Source organism: Melanotaenia boesemani, chromosome 20, assembly GCF_017639745.1.
Source record: "Melanotaenia boesemani isolate fMelBoe1 chromosome 20, fMelBoe1.pri, whole genome shotgun sequence".
NCBI lineage: Eukaryota > Metazoa > Chordata > Actinopteri > Atheriniformes > Melanotaeniidae > Melanotaenia > Melanotaenia boesemani.
Genome location: NC_055701.1, coordinates 29,441,994 through 29,458,038, shown reverse-complemented (window position 1 = coordinate 29,458,038; position 16,045 = coordinate 29,441,994). Strand labels below are relative to the sequence as shown.

General features: G+C 43.7%; 1 protein-coding gene across 1 annotated transcript in view; it reads left to right on the top strand.

Annotated features, from left to right (window-relative positions):
• Positions 1–16,045, top strand: part of akap6 (A kinase (PRKA) anchor protein 6) — a 315,131-nt gene that overhangs the window by 88,931 nt on the left and 210,155 nt on the right. Inside the window, exons 4-10 of the mRNA XM_041971385.1 lie at positions 4,226–4,335; positions 4,532–4,673; positions 6,200–6,805; positions 6,982–7,296; positions 7,507–7,647; positions 7,735–7,869; positions 10,938–11,177. Of these exons, the coding sequence (XP_041827319.1) occupies positions 4,226–4,335; positions 4,532–4,673; positions 6,200–6,805; positions 6,982–7,296; positions 7,507–7,647; positions 7,735–7,869; positions 10,938–11,177 (1,689 nt within the window). The remainder of the gene's footprint in view (positions 1–4,225; positions 4,336–4,531; positions 4,674–6,199; positions 6,806–6,981; positions 7,297–7,506; positions 7,648–7,734; positions 7,870–10,937; positions 11,178–16,045) is intronic.

Here is a 16,045-nt window from a genome sequence, read left to right as displayed (position 1 = left end):
GAGCTGTGATTTGAGCTGAAGCATAAGTCTACTTGTTTCAGATTGGTTTTAGGCAATTAGAAACCCTGCTAGATGTATGGACTCTGTGATTGACAGGTCATGTCTTGACTCTACGTGACCGGAGAGCAAAAAAACCTCTGCAGTGTTTATTATTAAATTATTCAGTGTGAGTTCCTCATAAATGAAGAAAACGTGTATTTAATGCAATACTTTGATGCACACAGGAATCCAGAGTTAGCAGGCACAAAAAAGTGAGTGACAGTTTCTGTAGACATGGTGATCAGCTGTCACTTTACGGGTTCGAGTTCTTCTGTTTTATAAAATCCTGATGAGTTGGAGTCTTTGTTAAATTGGATATAAATGAGGAACACTTTGAGCACATGATTGGGTTCCTGTCATGGATTCATCCACGGGTCGGACAGTCTGGCCAAAACTGAAATTCTTAGTCAGATTGCGTTTCTGAAACATACGATAAGAAAAGTAAGATCAGGAAAGCATGAGGAAGAGATTTTTCCTTGTAAAGTGAGGATGTGTTCACACCTTCACACGATGAGGTCACTGGTTCCTCTCTGTCTGTCTGGACCAGAGATCTTCTAACAAGTGACTTCAGATGGAAACAACAGCCTTGGTGTTAATCCAGCCAGACAGGCTCTCTGTGCTGTGTGCATGTGTGTGCTCTGTTTGCGTGTGTGTGTGTGTGTGCATGTGTGTGCTCTGTTTGCGTGTGTGTGTGTGTGTTAGCATTTGAAAGCTGTGGGTGAATTATTGAAGCATCTAAAAGACAATGGTAAAAATGTCATCGGTTTTATGACAGAGCTTTGATGACGAAACGAAGTGTGTATGTGTGTGTGTGTGTGTGTGCCAACTAGAGTTCAAGTACATTTTGACTAGACTGAGGGAGTGTGTATATTTTGGGATTTGCATCAGGGTTATAGAGTGTGGCTGTATGCTTTACTCGTCTGGGTTTATCCGGTTTTCTGGGTTTTCTGCAGGTGTTTCATTTTCCTGGACCGGATTAGGATCTCTGTGCTGCGACGTCTGTGGCCTGTTCTGTGTTTTTGATATGTGTGTCAGTCCAGATTCACAAGCTCAGTTTTTAGAGATCAGAAATTTGCATAACTCTCCAAACCCCTAACTGGTCCAGGCAGATGGCCGCCCTCCCTGAGCAGGGTTCTGGTTCAGGTAGGGTGAAGATGATGCTGGATTAGCTGTCGATAGGGGGCGCCACTGAGGAACTCTGCTGAACTTCTTGAACAGCACATTTAGTCATGGAAGCCACACAGATGCTGGTGTACACTCTGCTACTGCATTAAAAAATATCTGTAAAACAACAGAGAAAGTCCTGGCAGAAAATTACCGGGACATTTCAGCGGTAGCTGTAAGGACGCCCCCGTTAATCCTGAAATGGAAAATTCTGCACTTACATGCCCTGTTGCATTCACAGACATGTCTCTTGATCCGAAAATGGAAAATTCTGCCCTGGAAAACATTATTTGAATTAGTAAGAAGTGATTGAATTTAGTTTAGCCAAGATCAGTTATTAAGTTTTTATCCAGCATCATTTTAACTCCCAGTGAAACATATCGATTCTTCTAATGAAGTTTGAGCATCTAGACGGGACTACGGTGAAATGCTGCCTTCTACCATTCAGCAGTGAACAGGGATGAGAGGTGGGAGTGCCTCGCTATCCCTTCCACTGCACTCATGGGTCCATCTTTTACATTCAAACAGACCAGAACATCCCACTAACATGGTCTACATGTAAACAAAACACACAATGTAAAACACAAAAGCTAAATTTAGAGTGTAGCAATGACAAAAGGTTAAATGCTTTTCACACTTGGTGCTGTGGATCAGCGAATCTGGAGAAAAGGATGTCGTTAGGAAACTAAAGCCATGTTAAACCTGACTGTAGAACTTTGAGAGTAGAAAATGATCTCAGATGACTCCAGAACACAGGACTCCACATATGTTAAAGTCTGAGAAGAGTTCTTCTTCCCAAGATGCAATGCACACATAAAAAACAAACAAAACAAATTCAGGCAAAATTACTGTGAAAAGTTACGACTGAAAAAGTTTTACGAAACATTTGACCAAAATGTTGCGGATGTTTCTTAGAGTGCTGGTTGTCCTCTCCACTCAAACAGCTGGATTATCTCTGCATCTCTAACCTGGATGGTAACTTTTCCAAATGCAGCTTTTGCCTGTGGCCAAAAGCTGCAAACACGGAAAAATCTGGAAGGTTCTAGGTCTGATTTGAACCAGGGTGTTAAACCGTTGACCTGAATTCAGCTAACCAGATCCTCTCTGAAGCCATGAATGATAGAAAGCGTTTGAAAGCTGGCCCGTGTAATTCTGAAAGTAAATCTGCCAAATACACACAGACAGCAGCAAAATGGGGGCTGGAAAATTTTGCTGGTGACTGTTCAGAACTGGTTTACTTAGAGCCAAAGAACGGAAAAATGTCTGCTGCCTTCAGCTCGACTCAGTTCTGCATCTGTGTACTGAACATTTCATACGTGGTAAAAGTGTTGTGTAAGGATATACAGTATGACCAGTTGCAGGCATCAGGTTCTCGCTGGCCTCCGCATGCACTGTAATGTAGTGACAAATGTGCTTTGGAACGGGGCTCAGCAGGTCAAACCGTTAGCCAAGCTGGCAGCGCGTGTGACCTACATTCTCTCATACTGGGTGTTGCTCTAATCCAAGCAGCAGCGGAGCAGGAGGTGTTGTGTTGTCCGGTCAGGTCACCACGGAGCAACACGGTGACTCAGCAGCCAGAGATGGATGTGGCGTTTCACTCCAGGGTTGCCAGCATGGTCACCTGCTTTCCAAAGGACATCCCATTTTAGACTGTGCTACTTTCAGGTCTGCATAGCAATAAGACACCCTTATAAAAAATGCTTTGCTAAATTTTCCTTCCTTATGCATGAATGACTAGAAACAGAAGCTATCAGAAGGAAATCACTGGAAGTTTGGAAAGAAAAACATAACTATGGAATAGCGTGTGGCTAGTGTAGATCGCAGCTGATGCGAGAGTTTGAAAACACACCATCAGCAGGGTCCCAAATAAATTAAAGGCCCCTTGTTTGAGTCTGTGCACCTGTGGGTTTTAAAGAATAGTTCTGCATGTTTGGCTGTGTACTAGAAAGATATCGAAATGGTCTTTCAGCCAGTTTATGACCTGACATGCTCCATCATGCTGAAAATGCACATTTCCTAAACACTGGAAGAAGTTGCTCTTGGAGGAAGTTCTGGTACCATTCCTTGTTCCTGTTAGTGTTTCTGGGCAGAAATGAGCGTGAGTCCACTTCCTTTAGGTAAGAAACAACTCCACACACGTACCGTCTCAGGGGGCTTCACTGTTCACTGATACAGGACTCATGGTTGCATCTACCTTTCCTGTATCGATCTTCAAGATGTCCCAAATGGACAACATGAGAATATAATGTACCACCAGTCTTCTCTCCTTGATGTTCTTCTTGGAGAGAAGCAGCTTCATTGTTGCCCTCGTCAACCATGTGCAGAAGGGTCTCAGGCCTTTGGGCGCTTACTGATGTCCTGAAGCCTTCGTCTTTACAGCTGAACCTTTATCCTTAAATCAGTTCAACGATCCAGTTCTTTAAGTTCACTTTGCAGCAATTTCCCAGCATGTGAGGCCATTTTTATGCAAAGCAATGATGGCTGTATGTGTTTCTACAGAAGTAAACGTTACTGATAGAAGAAAATTATGTGCTTAACATCACTTTACGTTTATGTTGGATTGCTCATCACACAACAGAGGCAGCACGAATCACCCACATGAAGAAAAGCTGAACATGAAAATGAGCTCAACCGGAACTGATCAGAATATGGGAATGTGTAACGTGCATTGTGTCCGTGAACTGAGTTATTTCTGTGCCAAATTCCTGCCTCTGCAGTTATTTTTGCCTGGAGTCTCTCCGTCTGTGCAGCTTTACAGCGTCTGAATTTAGTTCTGTGATAGCAGTCAGTATGAAGCTGAGACTACAGCGCCTGGAGTTCTGCATGAAAAGGCTTCCACATGAAACTGACTCATATGTAAAAATGGAGACATGATGTAAGGTCAGTTCTGCTTTTCCGGCTGGAGGGGAATTTGTTGTCTGTATAGATCATATGTTCACCCCAGGCAGCAGTGACTAACAGCATATTTAGGCTTTTTTTAAAAAAAAACAAACAAATCTTTTTTCAATGTTTGTGTGTTTAGGACATCTGTGAGGACATCTCGGACCACGTGGAGCAGATTCATGCCTTGTTGGAGAGTGAGATCTCCCTGAAACTCCTGTCCTACTCTGTTAACATCATAGTTGACATAAGGTAGGTCTGTAATAGAAAGTGGAAGATTTATCACTATATTTCTGAGCTGAATCACTCCTGCATAACTAAAGAAAAAAGAATTCAGTAAATCCCTTACATGTAACAGTCAGCTGCAGTCATGTGTCAGACTAGTCAGATCTGAGATCTGTGGATATGTCCAGATATGAAACCACTACACGTGTTCCCTGTGGTTCAGGACGGTGCAGCTGCTGTGGCACCAGCTGAGAGTATCGGTTCTGGTCCTAAAGGAGCGTCTGCTGCAGGGTCTGCAGGACTCCAACGGGAACTACACCCGCCAGACTGACATCCTGCAGGCCTTCAGCCAAGACCAGCAGCAGGTACAGTTTAACTAACACACACACACACACACACACACACACACACACACACACACACACACACACACACACACACACACACACACACCAGGAGTTTCTGTGTAACCGGACACCGACCAACGAGAGTCTCTGCTTGTAAATGTTGACAGAGATGAAGGAACCAGGAAAGCTGAGGATTGTGAGTAGGAATCAGACGTGGTGTCGATGGTAGTGTCCAGTTTTAATGACTGAATCCCAAAACTACAGCTGATCTCAAACAGGTGGAGCTGGTTTACTTCAGTAATGATCAAAGTGGTTAACCAGGAGCAATGCAAACAATCAAGTTGGATCCAGTTGACCTGATGATAATCTGAAACCTGATTCTTGTTCATCTGCTCAGGTCAAATATTTAAGATGCACTTTTTAACTGAGATAAAGGTCAGTTCATCAGGTCAACCCTGATACCTTAACTCATTTATGTGCACTGCAAAGTCACTCTGAGACTTTCCGAGTGAAAATGTGAATAATATTCCTGTAGAAATTAGTGTGTCCATTAAAACCAAACAAAAACAAACATGAAAAAGTTTTGGAGCATCAGGGTTTGCAGGACTTCTCATTGGAGGGTCCTGGCATCTTTGACAACAACGTGATCTGACAATCGATTGTTTTTTTCTGATGTCAATTTTCTGACTCTTAAAGAAATTTCTACAGATGAAAGATTTTTGTTTAGACTCCCTCTCCTCCCAACGGGGCTGTGCAGCAACAAGTCTTAACAACATTTAAGAAATCATCAGTGAATGATAGCTCAGTGGCACAAAACTTAACCTCATCTTCACAGAGCAAGTCTCTCGTGTTTGAAGTATCAAACCCCAAATAAATGGAGTACGTCTCCAAAACTTCCAGGACTGGATGTTTAATCCTGGTCTCTGCTGAAAGCTGAAACATGTGAAGTTACTACAGAACCCAGATACGTGTTACTGGGCCAGATAAATTCACCTGGAACACAGTAGAAAATGGAAATGTTATTTCCTCCTAAAAACCACATTACATTCAGTGGAAACCAGAGGATAGCAGCCCAGTTCACCTGGGAATGAGTAAAGTAATCCTAGGAATGGGTAAAGTAATCCCTGGAATGAGGAAAGGAATGTTAGCTTTGCTGCGTCCTGCTAGTCATGTTGCTATGCTACATGTTAGCGTTGCTGCTACCTCGTTTGCTTCATGTATCTCATGTTGACCCGGGCTCTTGTGATGAAGAGGTTCATTTATGTTTTCTGAAAGGGAAACTCTCATACGTGAATCTTTAACAGACCAAGGGGCAAAGATCGCTGTCCATGCCTGTCAGGCAGATATTACCTCAGAATGAGCTATGCTCCTGGTTAGTGAAAATCGAGTTCAAAATACAGTTTACAACACTTTGAAAGTGAAAAAGAGCCAAATTTATTATTTGTTGTGATTATATTTGTTGTTATGCAGTAATGATTATAGTTGTGGGTTTCTCTAGGTGGAACACATGGAATGAAATAGTAAAGACCAGTTTTCTTCTGCAGACACGCCTGGATGCTCTGACTGAGGTGGACGACTGTGGTCAGCTGACTATTCGCTGCAGTCAGGACTACTTCTCTCTGGACTGTGGCATCACTGCTTTCGAGCTGAGTGACTACAGTCCCAGTGACGAGCTGGAGGTCCCAGGAACAGAGACCACAATTGAAAACCGGTCCCAACAGATCCACCACACCCACAACCAAAACCCGGATCCTGTGTTGGAGGAGAGCGAAGAAGACCTCCCTGAGCTCCATCACAGCTTACCTGAACTCTCAGTACCAAGTGAATCAACAGACCACAGCCAGTCTTCGCCTGTGCTACCCACAATGCATTGTGGCGTGTCCAACCACAGTGAAAGTTGGAAGCGTCCTTTGCAGGGTCCGAGCCACAGCAGTGATACGTCACCCACGCAGCCATCCCTTCCCAAGAGGGCAGCCTTGTCGTCGAGGGGATGTTCTGGAAAGGTTGACCAGCCCTCAGAGCTGATGTTTCACCCTGAGCTGAGTCGAAGCACCCCTTCTCTAGTGGATCCCCCAGACCGCTCCAAGTTCTGCTTGGAACTATACTCAGTTTATCCAGAAAATGTCTCACAGTCCTACGAGAGCCTACAGGTTGGCCCTCTTTCTTTATTATCTGTTTTCTGAGTAACGTTAAGAACATAATGAAAGAAATGTATATCCGATGTTCTGCTGCTGCTTGTTTCGTAGCTGCTGGAGAACCAATCACATTCTGTCATCAGAACAAAGAAAAAACTTCACCTCTGATTTAAACTCTGATATATGAACAGGTCACGAACCTCCAGAGACACCACATGAGATCCACACTCAGAAGACGCCCAGAGGGGGACGTCCAGAGACCACAGCCTGACCAGGAGATGTCAGCTGAGGCCAGATCCACTGGCAGCGCCCCCCTTCCTCTGCAAAGCCTGGTGATGCAGGAGGAAAAACATGGACACAGTAACAGAGACTCGGACGCCTCCTTGCCCTCCCCCATGAGGGAGCAGCTCCTTTCCTCAGACCAGGAGGCATCCGGGGAAGACTCAGATTCCCGACCTCGTCCCAGAAAGACGGCAGTCTGGATTATGAAGCACCAGGGCCACAAGGCGAGAGATGGTTTAGTTTTTGTAGACAGAAGCATGAACAGATTGATTTCATGGTTTATTCTTCTATGATGATGGTAAATTAGGAAGTATTCTCTTCTCTTTCGATCCTTAACAGGTCTTAAAATGATACAAATACAACCTCAACACATGCCGTTTCCTTCCATGTCACTTATGAAACGTATTTCCATCTCTTCTCTGCTCATGTGACAGGGGGGACATGCATCCCCTAAAGTCAGCCCAGACAGGGAGCACTGGTACGGGTCAGAGGAGTTTCTGGCTCTCCCCGATCAGCTCCGTAAAACTGAAGCATTGGCTAAGAAACTGGAAAGTTTGACCCAGTCCATCCCATTGGTCAGTAGAGATCCCTGGTCATCTTCCTGACTGTAAGTGGATAATTCAGTGTGTAATTTGCTGTTGGTGTTAAAACCTTCTCTGCAGAGGCATGAAGACTCGACCCTGGCAGCTCTGCAGGATGTGGATGACTGGGAGCTGACGGAGCTCAACTCTGACTGGGACAACGTCAGCAGCATAGGGGAAAGCGGGGATGACGTTGCATCCCCGCTGCCACTACGGGTATGACCCATTTCATAGTTTTTTGCATAAAACATTAAAAGCATTACAGCGGGGTGCAGGAAGCAATGACATAAACTCTGAAAAGAAAAAAAAGAAAATTAAATAGAAACAAAAAGCTAAAATTAAACAGATAAAAGCCAGAAATGAAGTTCCAGTGTGGGGATTTTGTAGTCAGTTCTTTGCCAGACAGGAAGCCCGTGTAAAGAGCTGAGGACTGGAGTTCTAGGATCTATGTTCCTGGTCTTAGTGAGTACTGGAGTTCTAGGATCTACTTTCCTGGTCTTAGTGAGTATTGGAGTTCTAGGATCTACTTTCCTGGTCTTAGTGAGGACTGGAGTTCTAGGACCTAGTCTCCTGGTCTTAGTGAGGACTAGAGTTCTAGGATCTATGTTCCTGGTCTTAGTGAGTATTGGAGTTCTAGGATCTACTTTCCTGGTCTTAGTGAGGACTGGAGTTCTAGGATCTACTTTCCTGGTCTTAGTGAGGATTGGAGTTCTAGAAAACTTTCTGGTCTTAGTGAGTATTGGAGTTCTAGGATCTAGTCTCCTGGTCTTAGTGAGGACTGGAGTTCTAGGATCTACGTTCCTGGTCTTAGTGAGTATTGGAGTTCTAGGATCTACTTTCCTGGTCTTAGTGAGTATTGGAGTTCTAGGATCTACTTTCCTGGTCTTAGTGAGGACTGGAGTTCTAGGACCTAGTCTCCTGGTCTTAGTGAGTACTGGAGTTCTAGGATCTACTTTCCTGGTCTTAGTGAGTATTGGAGTTCTAGGATCTACTTTCCTGGTCTTAGTGAGGACTGGAGTTCTAGGATCTATGTTCTTGGTCTTAGTGAGTATTGGAGTTCTAGGATCTAGTCTCCTGGTCTTAGTGAGTACTGGAGTTCTAGGATCTACTTTCCTGGTCTTAGTGAGTATTGGAGTTCTAGGATCTACTTTCCTGGTCTTAGTGAGGACTGGAGTTCTAGGATCTACTTTCCTGGTCTTAGTGAGGACTGGAGTTCCAGGATCTACTGTCCTGGTGTTAGTGAGTATTGGAGTTCTAGGATCTACTTTCCTGGTCTTAGTGAGGACTGGAGTTCTAGGATCTACGTTCCTGGTCTTAGTGAGTATTGGAGTTCTAGGATCTACTTTCCTGGTCTTAGTGAGTATTGGAGTTCTAGGATCTACTTTCCTGGTCTTAGTGTGGACTGGAGTTCTAGGACCTAGTCTCCTGGTCTTAGTGAGTACTGGAGTTCTAGGATCTACTTTCCTGGTCTTAGTGAGGACTGGAGTTCTAGGACCTAGTCTCCTGGTCTTAGTGAGGACTAGAGTTCTAGGATCTATGTTCCTGGTCTTAGTGAGGACTGGAGTTCTAGGATCTTCTTTCCTGGTCTTAGTGAGGATTGGAGTTCTAGAATACTTTCTGGTCTTAGTGAGTATTGGAGTTCTAGGATCTACTTTCCTGGTCTTAGTGAGGACTGGAGTTCTAGGATCTACGTTCCTGGTCTTAGTGAGTATTGGAGTTCTAGGATCTACTTTCCTGGTCTTAATGAGTATTGGAGTTCTAGGATCTACTTTCCTGGTCTTAGTGTGGACTGGAGTTCTAGGACCTAGTCTCCTGGTCTTAGTGAGTACTGGAGTTCTAGGATCTACTTTCCTGGTCTTAGTGAGTATTGGAGTTCTAGGATCTAGTCTCCTGGTCTTAGTGAGGACTGGAGTTCTAGGATCTACTTTCCTGGTCTTAGTGAGGACTGGAGTTCTAGGATCTTCTTTCCTGGTCTTAGTGAGGATTGGAGTTCTAGAATACTTTCTGGTCTTAGTGAGTATTGGAGTTCTAGGATCTACTTTCCTGGTCTTAGTGAGGACTGGAGTTCTAGGATCTATGTTCCTGGTCTTAGTGAGTATTGGAGTTCTATGATCTACTTTCCTGGTATTAGTGAGTATTGGAGTTCTAGGATCTACTTTCCTGGTCTTAGTGAGTGTTGGAGTTCTAGGATCTAGTCTCCTGGTCTTAGTGAGGACTGGAGTTCTAGGATCTACGTTCCTGGTCTTAGTGAGTATTGGAGTTCTAGGATCTACTTTCCTGGTCTTAGTGAGTATTGGAGTTCTAGGATTTACTTTCCTGGTCTTAGTGAGGACTGGAGTTCTAGGACCTAGTCTACTGGTCTTAGTGAGTACTGGAGTTCTAGGATCTACTTTCCTGGTCTTAGTGAGTATTGGAGTTCTAGGATCTACTTTCCTGGTCTTAGTGAGGACTGGAGTTCTAGGATCTACTTTCCTGGTCTTAGTGAGTATTGGAGTTCTAGGATCTACTTTCCTGGTCTTAGTGAGTACTGGAGTTCTAGGATCTACTTTCCTGGTCTTAGTGAGTATTGGAGTTCTAGGATCTACTTTCCTGGTCTTAGTGAGGACTGGAGTTCTAGGATCTACTTTCCTGGTCTTAGTGAGGACTGGAGTTCTAGGATCTACTTTCCTGGTCTTAGTGAGTATTGGAGTTCTAGGATCTACTTTCCTGATCTTAGTGAGGACTGGAGTTCTTGGATCTAGTCTCCTGGTCTTAGTGAGTACTGGAGTTCTAGGATCTACTTTCCTGGTCTTAGTGAGTATTGGAGTTCTAGGATCTACTTTCCTGGTCTTATTGAGGACTGGAGTTCTACGATCTACTTTCCTGGTCTTAGTGAGGACTGGAGTTCTAGGATATACTTTCCTGGTCTTAGTGAGTATTGGAGTTCTAGGATCTACTTTCCTGGTCTTAGTGAGTACTGGAGTTCTAGGATCTACTTTCCTGGTGTTAGTGAGTATTGGAGTTCTAGGATCTACTTTCCTGGTCTTAGTGAGTACTGGAGTTCTAGGATCTACTTTCCTGGTCTTAGTGAGGACTGCAGTTCTAGGATCTAGTCTCCTGGTCTTAGTGAGGACTGGAGTTCTAGGATATATAAGCATTGACAATATTATACTCTTATTTAACTGATCCAGATCATTTTGGATCAGATACTGTGGCCCCCGACAGTTTGACACCTCCCTGCCATAAATGCTTAAAAAACAGACGTAAGTAATACACCATGTTGCTGTCTCGTGTGCCCTTCTCAGCGTCCTCGCTTTAGCCCCACCTCCTCCAGTGATATCGCCCCCTCACTGGACGAAAGCATTGAGTCCGGGCCCTTCAGCGACCTGCAGTCTGAGGATGATGAGGGGAGGAGGTCTGCGGACAGATGCCTGCAGATGACAGCGCCCCTGGTGGACGGGCGTGGATGTGTCCCTCTGGTGCAGCAGCTGCTGGAGGACATCCAGAGTCAGGACAAAGACCCAGATATCTGGAGGAAGATCGAGGTATGCTCTTCTGTCTGTCAGACATGAAGCCCCCCTCGGTGGGCTGAGAAGAAGTTTTCTCTGGCCTTCAGCATGTTTTTGTAGCAGAGCTAAAATATAACTCCAGAAAAATCCATGTAGTTCATTCTAATGAGGGAGAACCAGAATGACCTCTGCAGGAGCACTTTCATCTCTCCAACACAGCTGTCAACATGGTTTGCAGGGCCAGTATCGGATTGTCCTGTGGCCCTCTTAATTCATCACCTAACTTCTAAAGGTCACGCTTGATTGGCAGGCAGATTATTGATGAGGCTGCCCGGTGAACTAATCAGTCATACTATCTGTCATATGGAATATGGTAAAATGTCAATAGCTCTGGGGACTGTTTCTCCTCATGGCTGCTCCTTTAATTAGCACCATAAAGAGGCTTTGCTGCCTTTTCAATATTTTTTATTGTCGTACTTTACTCGCTCACCTTTATTGCCTTCACATTTTACTTCTAAACATCTTTGATTCCTCCTGTAACATTTAACTTAGCTGCTGTAACATCCCCTCCAGGGATCAATGCACTTGAGCACATGTGTGTTATCTGGTGTGTTAGCTGGGTAAGACGCCCGCAGACAGCCAGGCAGCTGTAATAGGATTTCCACTGAGGATGGTCAGGCAGCTACTTTAGGGTCCGTCTGTGAATTAAAGACCATCCGAGTGAAGAGATGTCCTTGAAGCTGATGATCGGTGACCCGTTTGGCCAACAGTCGGATCCCCTCAGCAAACTGTACCCTGTGCCCTATTATCCCATTTAAATGATAGCGGCTGTATTAAGAATCTGTATTAATGGTGATTTCACTGATGAAATGTCAAACCTTTGCTCATCAGTGACATGAAGATTAATGTTTAAAGTATTAAAATATTTACTTGCAGCATCAGTGAGGTAGATGTAGTTTTACTTGTTGACACATCTTAAACTTGCATACGGTGTCTCAGAAATCTTGTGATCTTTATGAATTTAAAGCCTATTTCTGTAGGTGTTTTAATATAATTTATAGTTATATTAGGATCATATCAGCTTTGTTTGGGAAGGAGGATGAAGTACTTCATTTAGCCAGGATCATCATGATAGTAGAATTTCACACTCACAACTAAAATGTAGAAAATACTGGACGTGATTTAATACCACAGAAAGAAAAAGAGAAAAAGGATTTTATTACAGACTAACAGGCTTTGAGTGGAATTACTGAGGATTTGAAGTTAACAGGACATTTCTCAGGTCTGAATCCCTCTTTCTTAACCTTCCTCTTGTGTTAGTGTTGGCATGACCCATTTTTAGGTATTAAATGTGTAAAAGAACCACATAAATATGTTTATTGCATCAAGGCTTTTTGACTTCATCAGGAACCCCTATTTCATCAAAATAAAGCAAAATTTTCTCAAATTTAAAAATGTTCATGTTGAAATGAAAACCTCTGTGTTCGGGTCGGTTTTGACCCAGTTGTAAAAATAAGATTATAAAGCAATAATTAGATATAAACTGAAATGAAAGTGCCCCGTTATCCACCACACTGACAGCCTGCTCCTCAGCCAGTCATCAGCTTCAGAGGATCCTCCTTTTGTGTTGTTTCTGTAAACCTGCAAACTAACACACAAAGCTGGCCGAGTCCAGCGTTCAGGGGAGATCTGCTGACCTGCACACCTGCAATTTGCAGTAAGCAAACATGAGAAGAAAATTCTCAGTGAGACAAGTTGTTGGTAAAAATGAGCAACAAATCGATGCGGCTGAGCTGCTTTCTGAGGAGGAAGACCACGTGGAGCGTCATCCAGAAGACACGTCTGATGAGTCTGATGAGGGGCTTACAGTTAGTGAAGCTGCTCCACCTGAAAGATTAAACTCTAACACGGTGAAATCTGCCGCAGGTCAGGACTCATGATGCAGGTCAGCTGCTGCAGATCTCATCAGAAGGACGCCGGGAATCACAAGGTTTGCTGTTACAAGAGTCAGTGACAACAACACGTTTTCAGCTATTTATGCCAGTTTCAGTAAAAAGAGGCTTCGAGAAACTGAAGGAAAAAAAGACTTTTTGGCCTTTTTCTTGAAACAAATGTATATGAGTCCAAACGGACCTGTAACACCGTAGATGTTACTATAGTCATCTTATTAAAAAGAAAAGATAAATGAAACCAGTTTTTTTCAGAAATGTGTTCTGATACCCTTTTAGTAACAGTCCGGTAACCCAACAAGCTTTTATTATATGATTCTCTAGAGGATCATTTTATCATCTTTTTTATTAAAACTGAGGGGCAGGAAAAATGTCCTGGAGGCCCACACCACAAACATTACAATCAACATTTTCATGAATAAGGAAGCCCAGCAAGGAGAGATAAGAAAGAAACAGGACGATAGACAAATGTTTTTTGTGTATTTTACAGCTGATTTAAGACACGAGACAAAACTGACCCATTAACATGAGAGATGGCAACAGAAAATTAACACAAGAGGTAGGTTAAAAAGAAATCAGCAAACCGCTGTGTAAGAGGCGGAGTTAAAGTAGTACCACTGAACTTTCTATCTGCACCTCATAAGGCCTTAAAATGTAAGACCAACAACCTAAAACGTTGATTTTACTCGGTGTTTTTTATTTTTAGCCCCACAGCTGAGCCTTGGCAGCGACGGCTACTCCAACATCGTCTTCATCTCCAAGCTGCACCGTGGCAGAATTTGTGATTTTGGTGAACTTGTTAGCGAGCTGCAGGCTGGTTGGCACTGCGGCCTCTCAGCGAGAAGGTTGCCGGTTCGAGTCTCGGCCGGGGAGGGTTCAGACAGGGGTGTAGGAGTGAGTGGGTGTTTGCCTCTGCGATGGACAGGTGACCTGTTCAGGGTTATCGTTACAGATGTTCTTGGTACGATTATTGTTGGTGAAATAATTACGATTATTCTGCATGAATTAATTTCCCTTCACTATAAATGTGTGAAATCACATCAACACTCAGCACGTCTTTAAGTTTTAGTTATTTCCATTTTTTTCTTGATGCAAACATAAAAAATCTAGAGTCTAGAATCAGCCAGAGCTCGGCCAAGCCGCCTTAGTTCATTTTACCAATGATCGTTGGTATTATTGTTCAGTTTGAGGTTATAATGGCAAAATTATCTCTGTCTCCACATCATAAAGAATCCTTAAACATTCCTGGATCCAGGGTTTGGGTTAACTTATCGATCCAGATCACCCCCAAAATCTAATCACTTTTCTTTTATTCCATTTCTGAGAGATCTTGAAAATTTAATGAAACTTTTTGAGATGTGCGGCTAACAGGCAGATGTTTCCTTTTCCTTCTGGCAGGTTGTTTTTTATCATGCTTTTATATGCTAATTGCCATGGAGATATGGCTGCATGAGGGCTTTAGTGATGACCCATCCGGGTTTCCGTCGCAGCTGTCTGGACCAAGTGTGGGCAACATTAACACTGACATGACCAGCGTGTGAAAAAGTGGATGAAGTCATTAATATTACTTATCTCAGGTCTAAAAGGAGCAAAATACCGTAAATATAAAACCTCAAAATGTTGCTTTGATACGAAGCTCTGGATGAATTATTTGAAGATTACAGAAAAAAAAAAACACGAACAAACTTCCATTAAAACACAGCGAACAGCTGAAAACAAACCTTTGAAACTCCGGAGTTATGCTGTGCTGTCTGGCACATGACACCTCGTGTTAACCACACACACAAACACACACTCCTCATTCCTCTCTGCTCCTGGGTAATTAGCTGATTAGCTGCTTAATTAGCAGCATGTAATCATGGCGATGGATGAGCTGCCTAATAGAGGAAGTGAAGAGAGAAGCGCCGTCGTCTCAGTATGGAGGATGACATTCAGTCTCGCCGCAGAGTCTCTGCTGAATACAGAACACACAATGAGAGGGGATGAAAAATCATCCGTCCAGAGAGGAGAAGCCGTGGAAAGATCACTGCTGGAGCAGAAATGAGTCAAATTCTGGAGCAGAGCAAGAATATCATCCATCCAGGTGTTATTAAGCAGGGATTCAGGTGTATGTGTGATGAGGCGAGGGGATCTGATCTGAGCCGAGGAGAAAAAAACTAAATCTCTGCAGAATAAATCATAATTCTTCTGACCAACTTTTCATTCCTAATACCCGACCTGAACTATATGAACTAGTAAATAAACTGCAGTGTCTGTTTAACATGTTAACTATGCTTTATAACGCCAGTGAACGTAAAGTTCTAGAATCCCTCATCTGCAGTTTATTCCAGGTAAAGCTGGGAAAGGTTTTACCGAATACAACGGAGTTTCGCAGCCATCATGCAGAGAAGAAGCCAGATGTGAACAGGATCCAGAACCAGCTTCTTCCGTCGTCTCTGGACCAAAGCTCATTAAAATGGTCTGAGGCAAAGTGGAAACCTGGATGAAGATGTGAAGTAGTTTGTGGAAAGCATGGACGGCGTGTCCTGCAGACTAAAGAGGAGAGGGAGCATCCAGCTTGTTATCAGTGGACAGGTGAAAAGCTGCATCTCTGATGGGATGGGGCTGCATTAGTGCCTATGGCGTGGGCAGCTTCCACATCTGTGAAGCTCCATCAATGCTGAAAAGTACATGGAGGTTTTAGAGCAACATCTGCTCCCATCCAGACAACGTCTCTTTCAGGGAAGGCCTGCAGCGTCTGCTCCCACTGGAAGGTTACCAGATGTGATGCAGAAACAGGTTGCTGTAAAACTAGAAGTGTGACTTGTGGTTGTTCTGTGACTGCTGTTGCCATCGTGCCTGCTCACTTCCACTGCACGTGTTAGTTGGTGAAAGCAAGCAGGTCTTTTATTCAGGTTTGCTTCTGGTTCCTCTCAGACCTCCTTCTTCTCTCCAGGCTGCTTTGCTGGTAGAAAT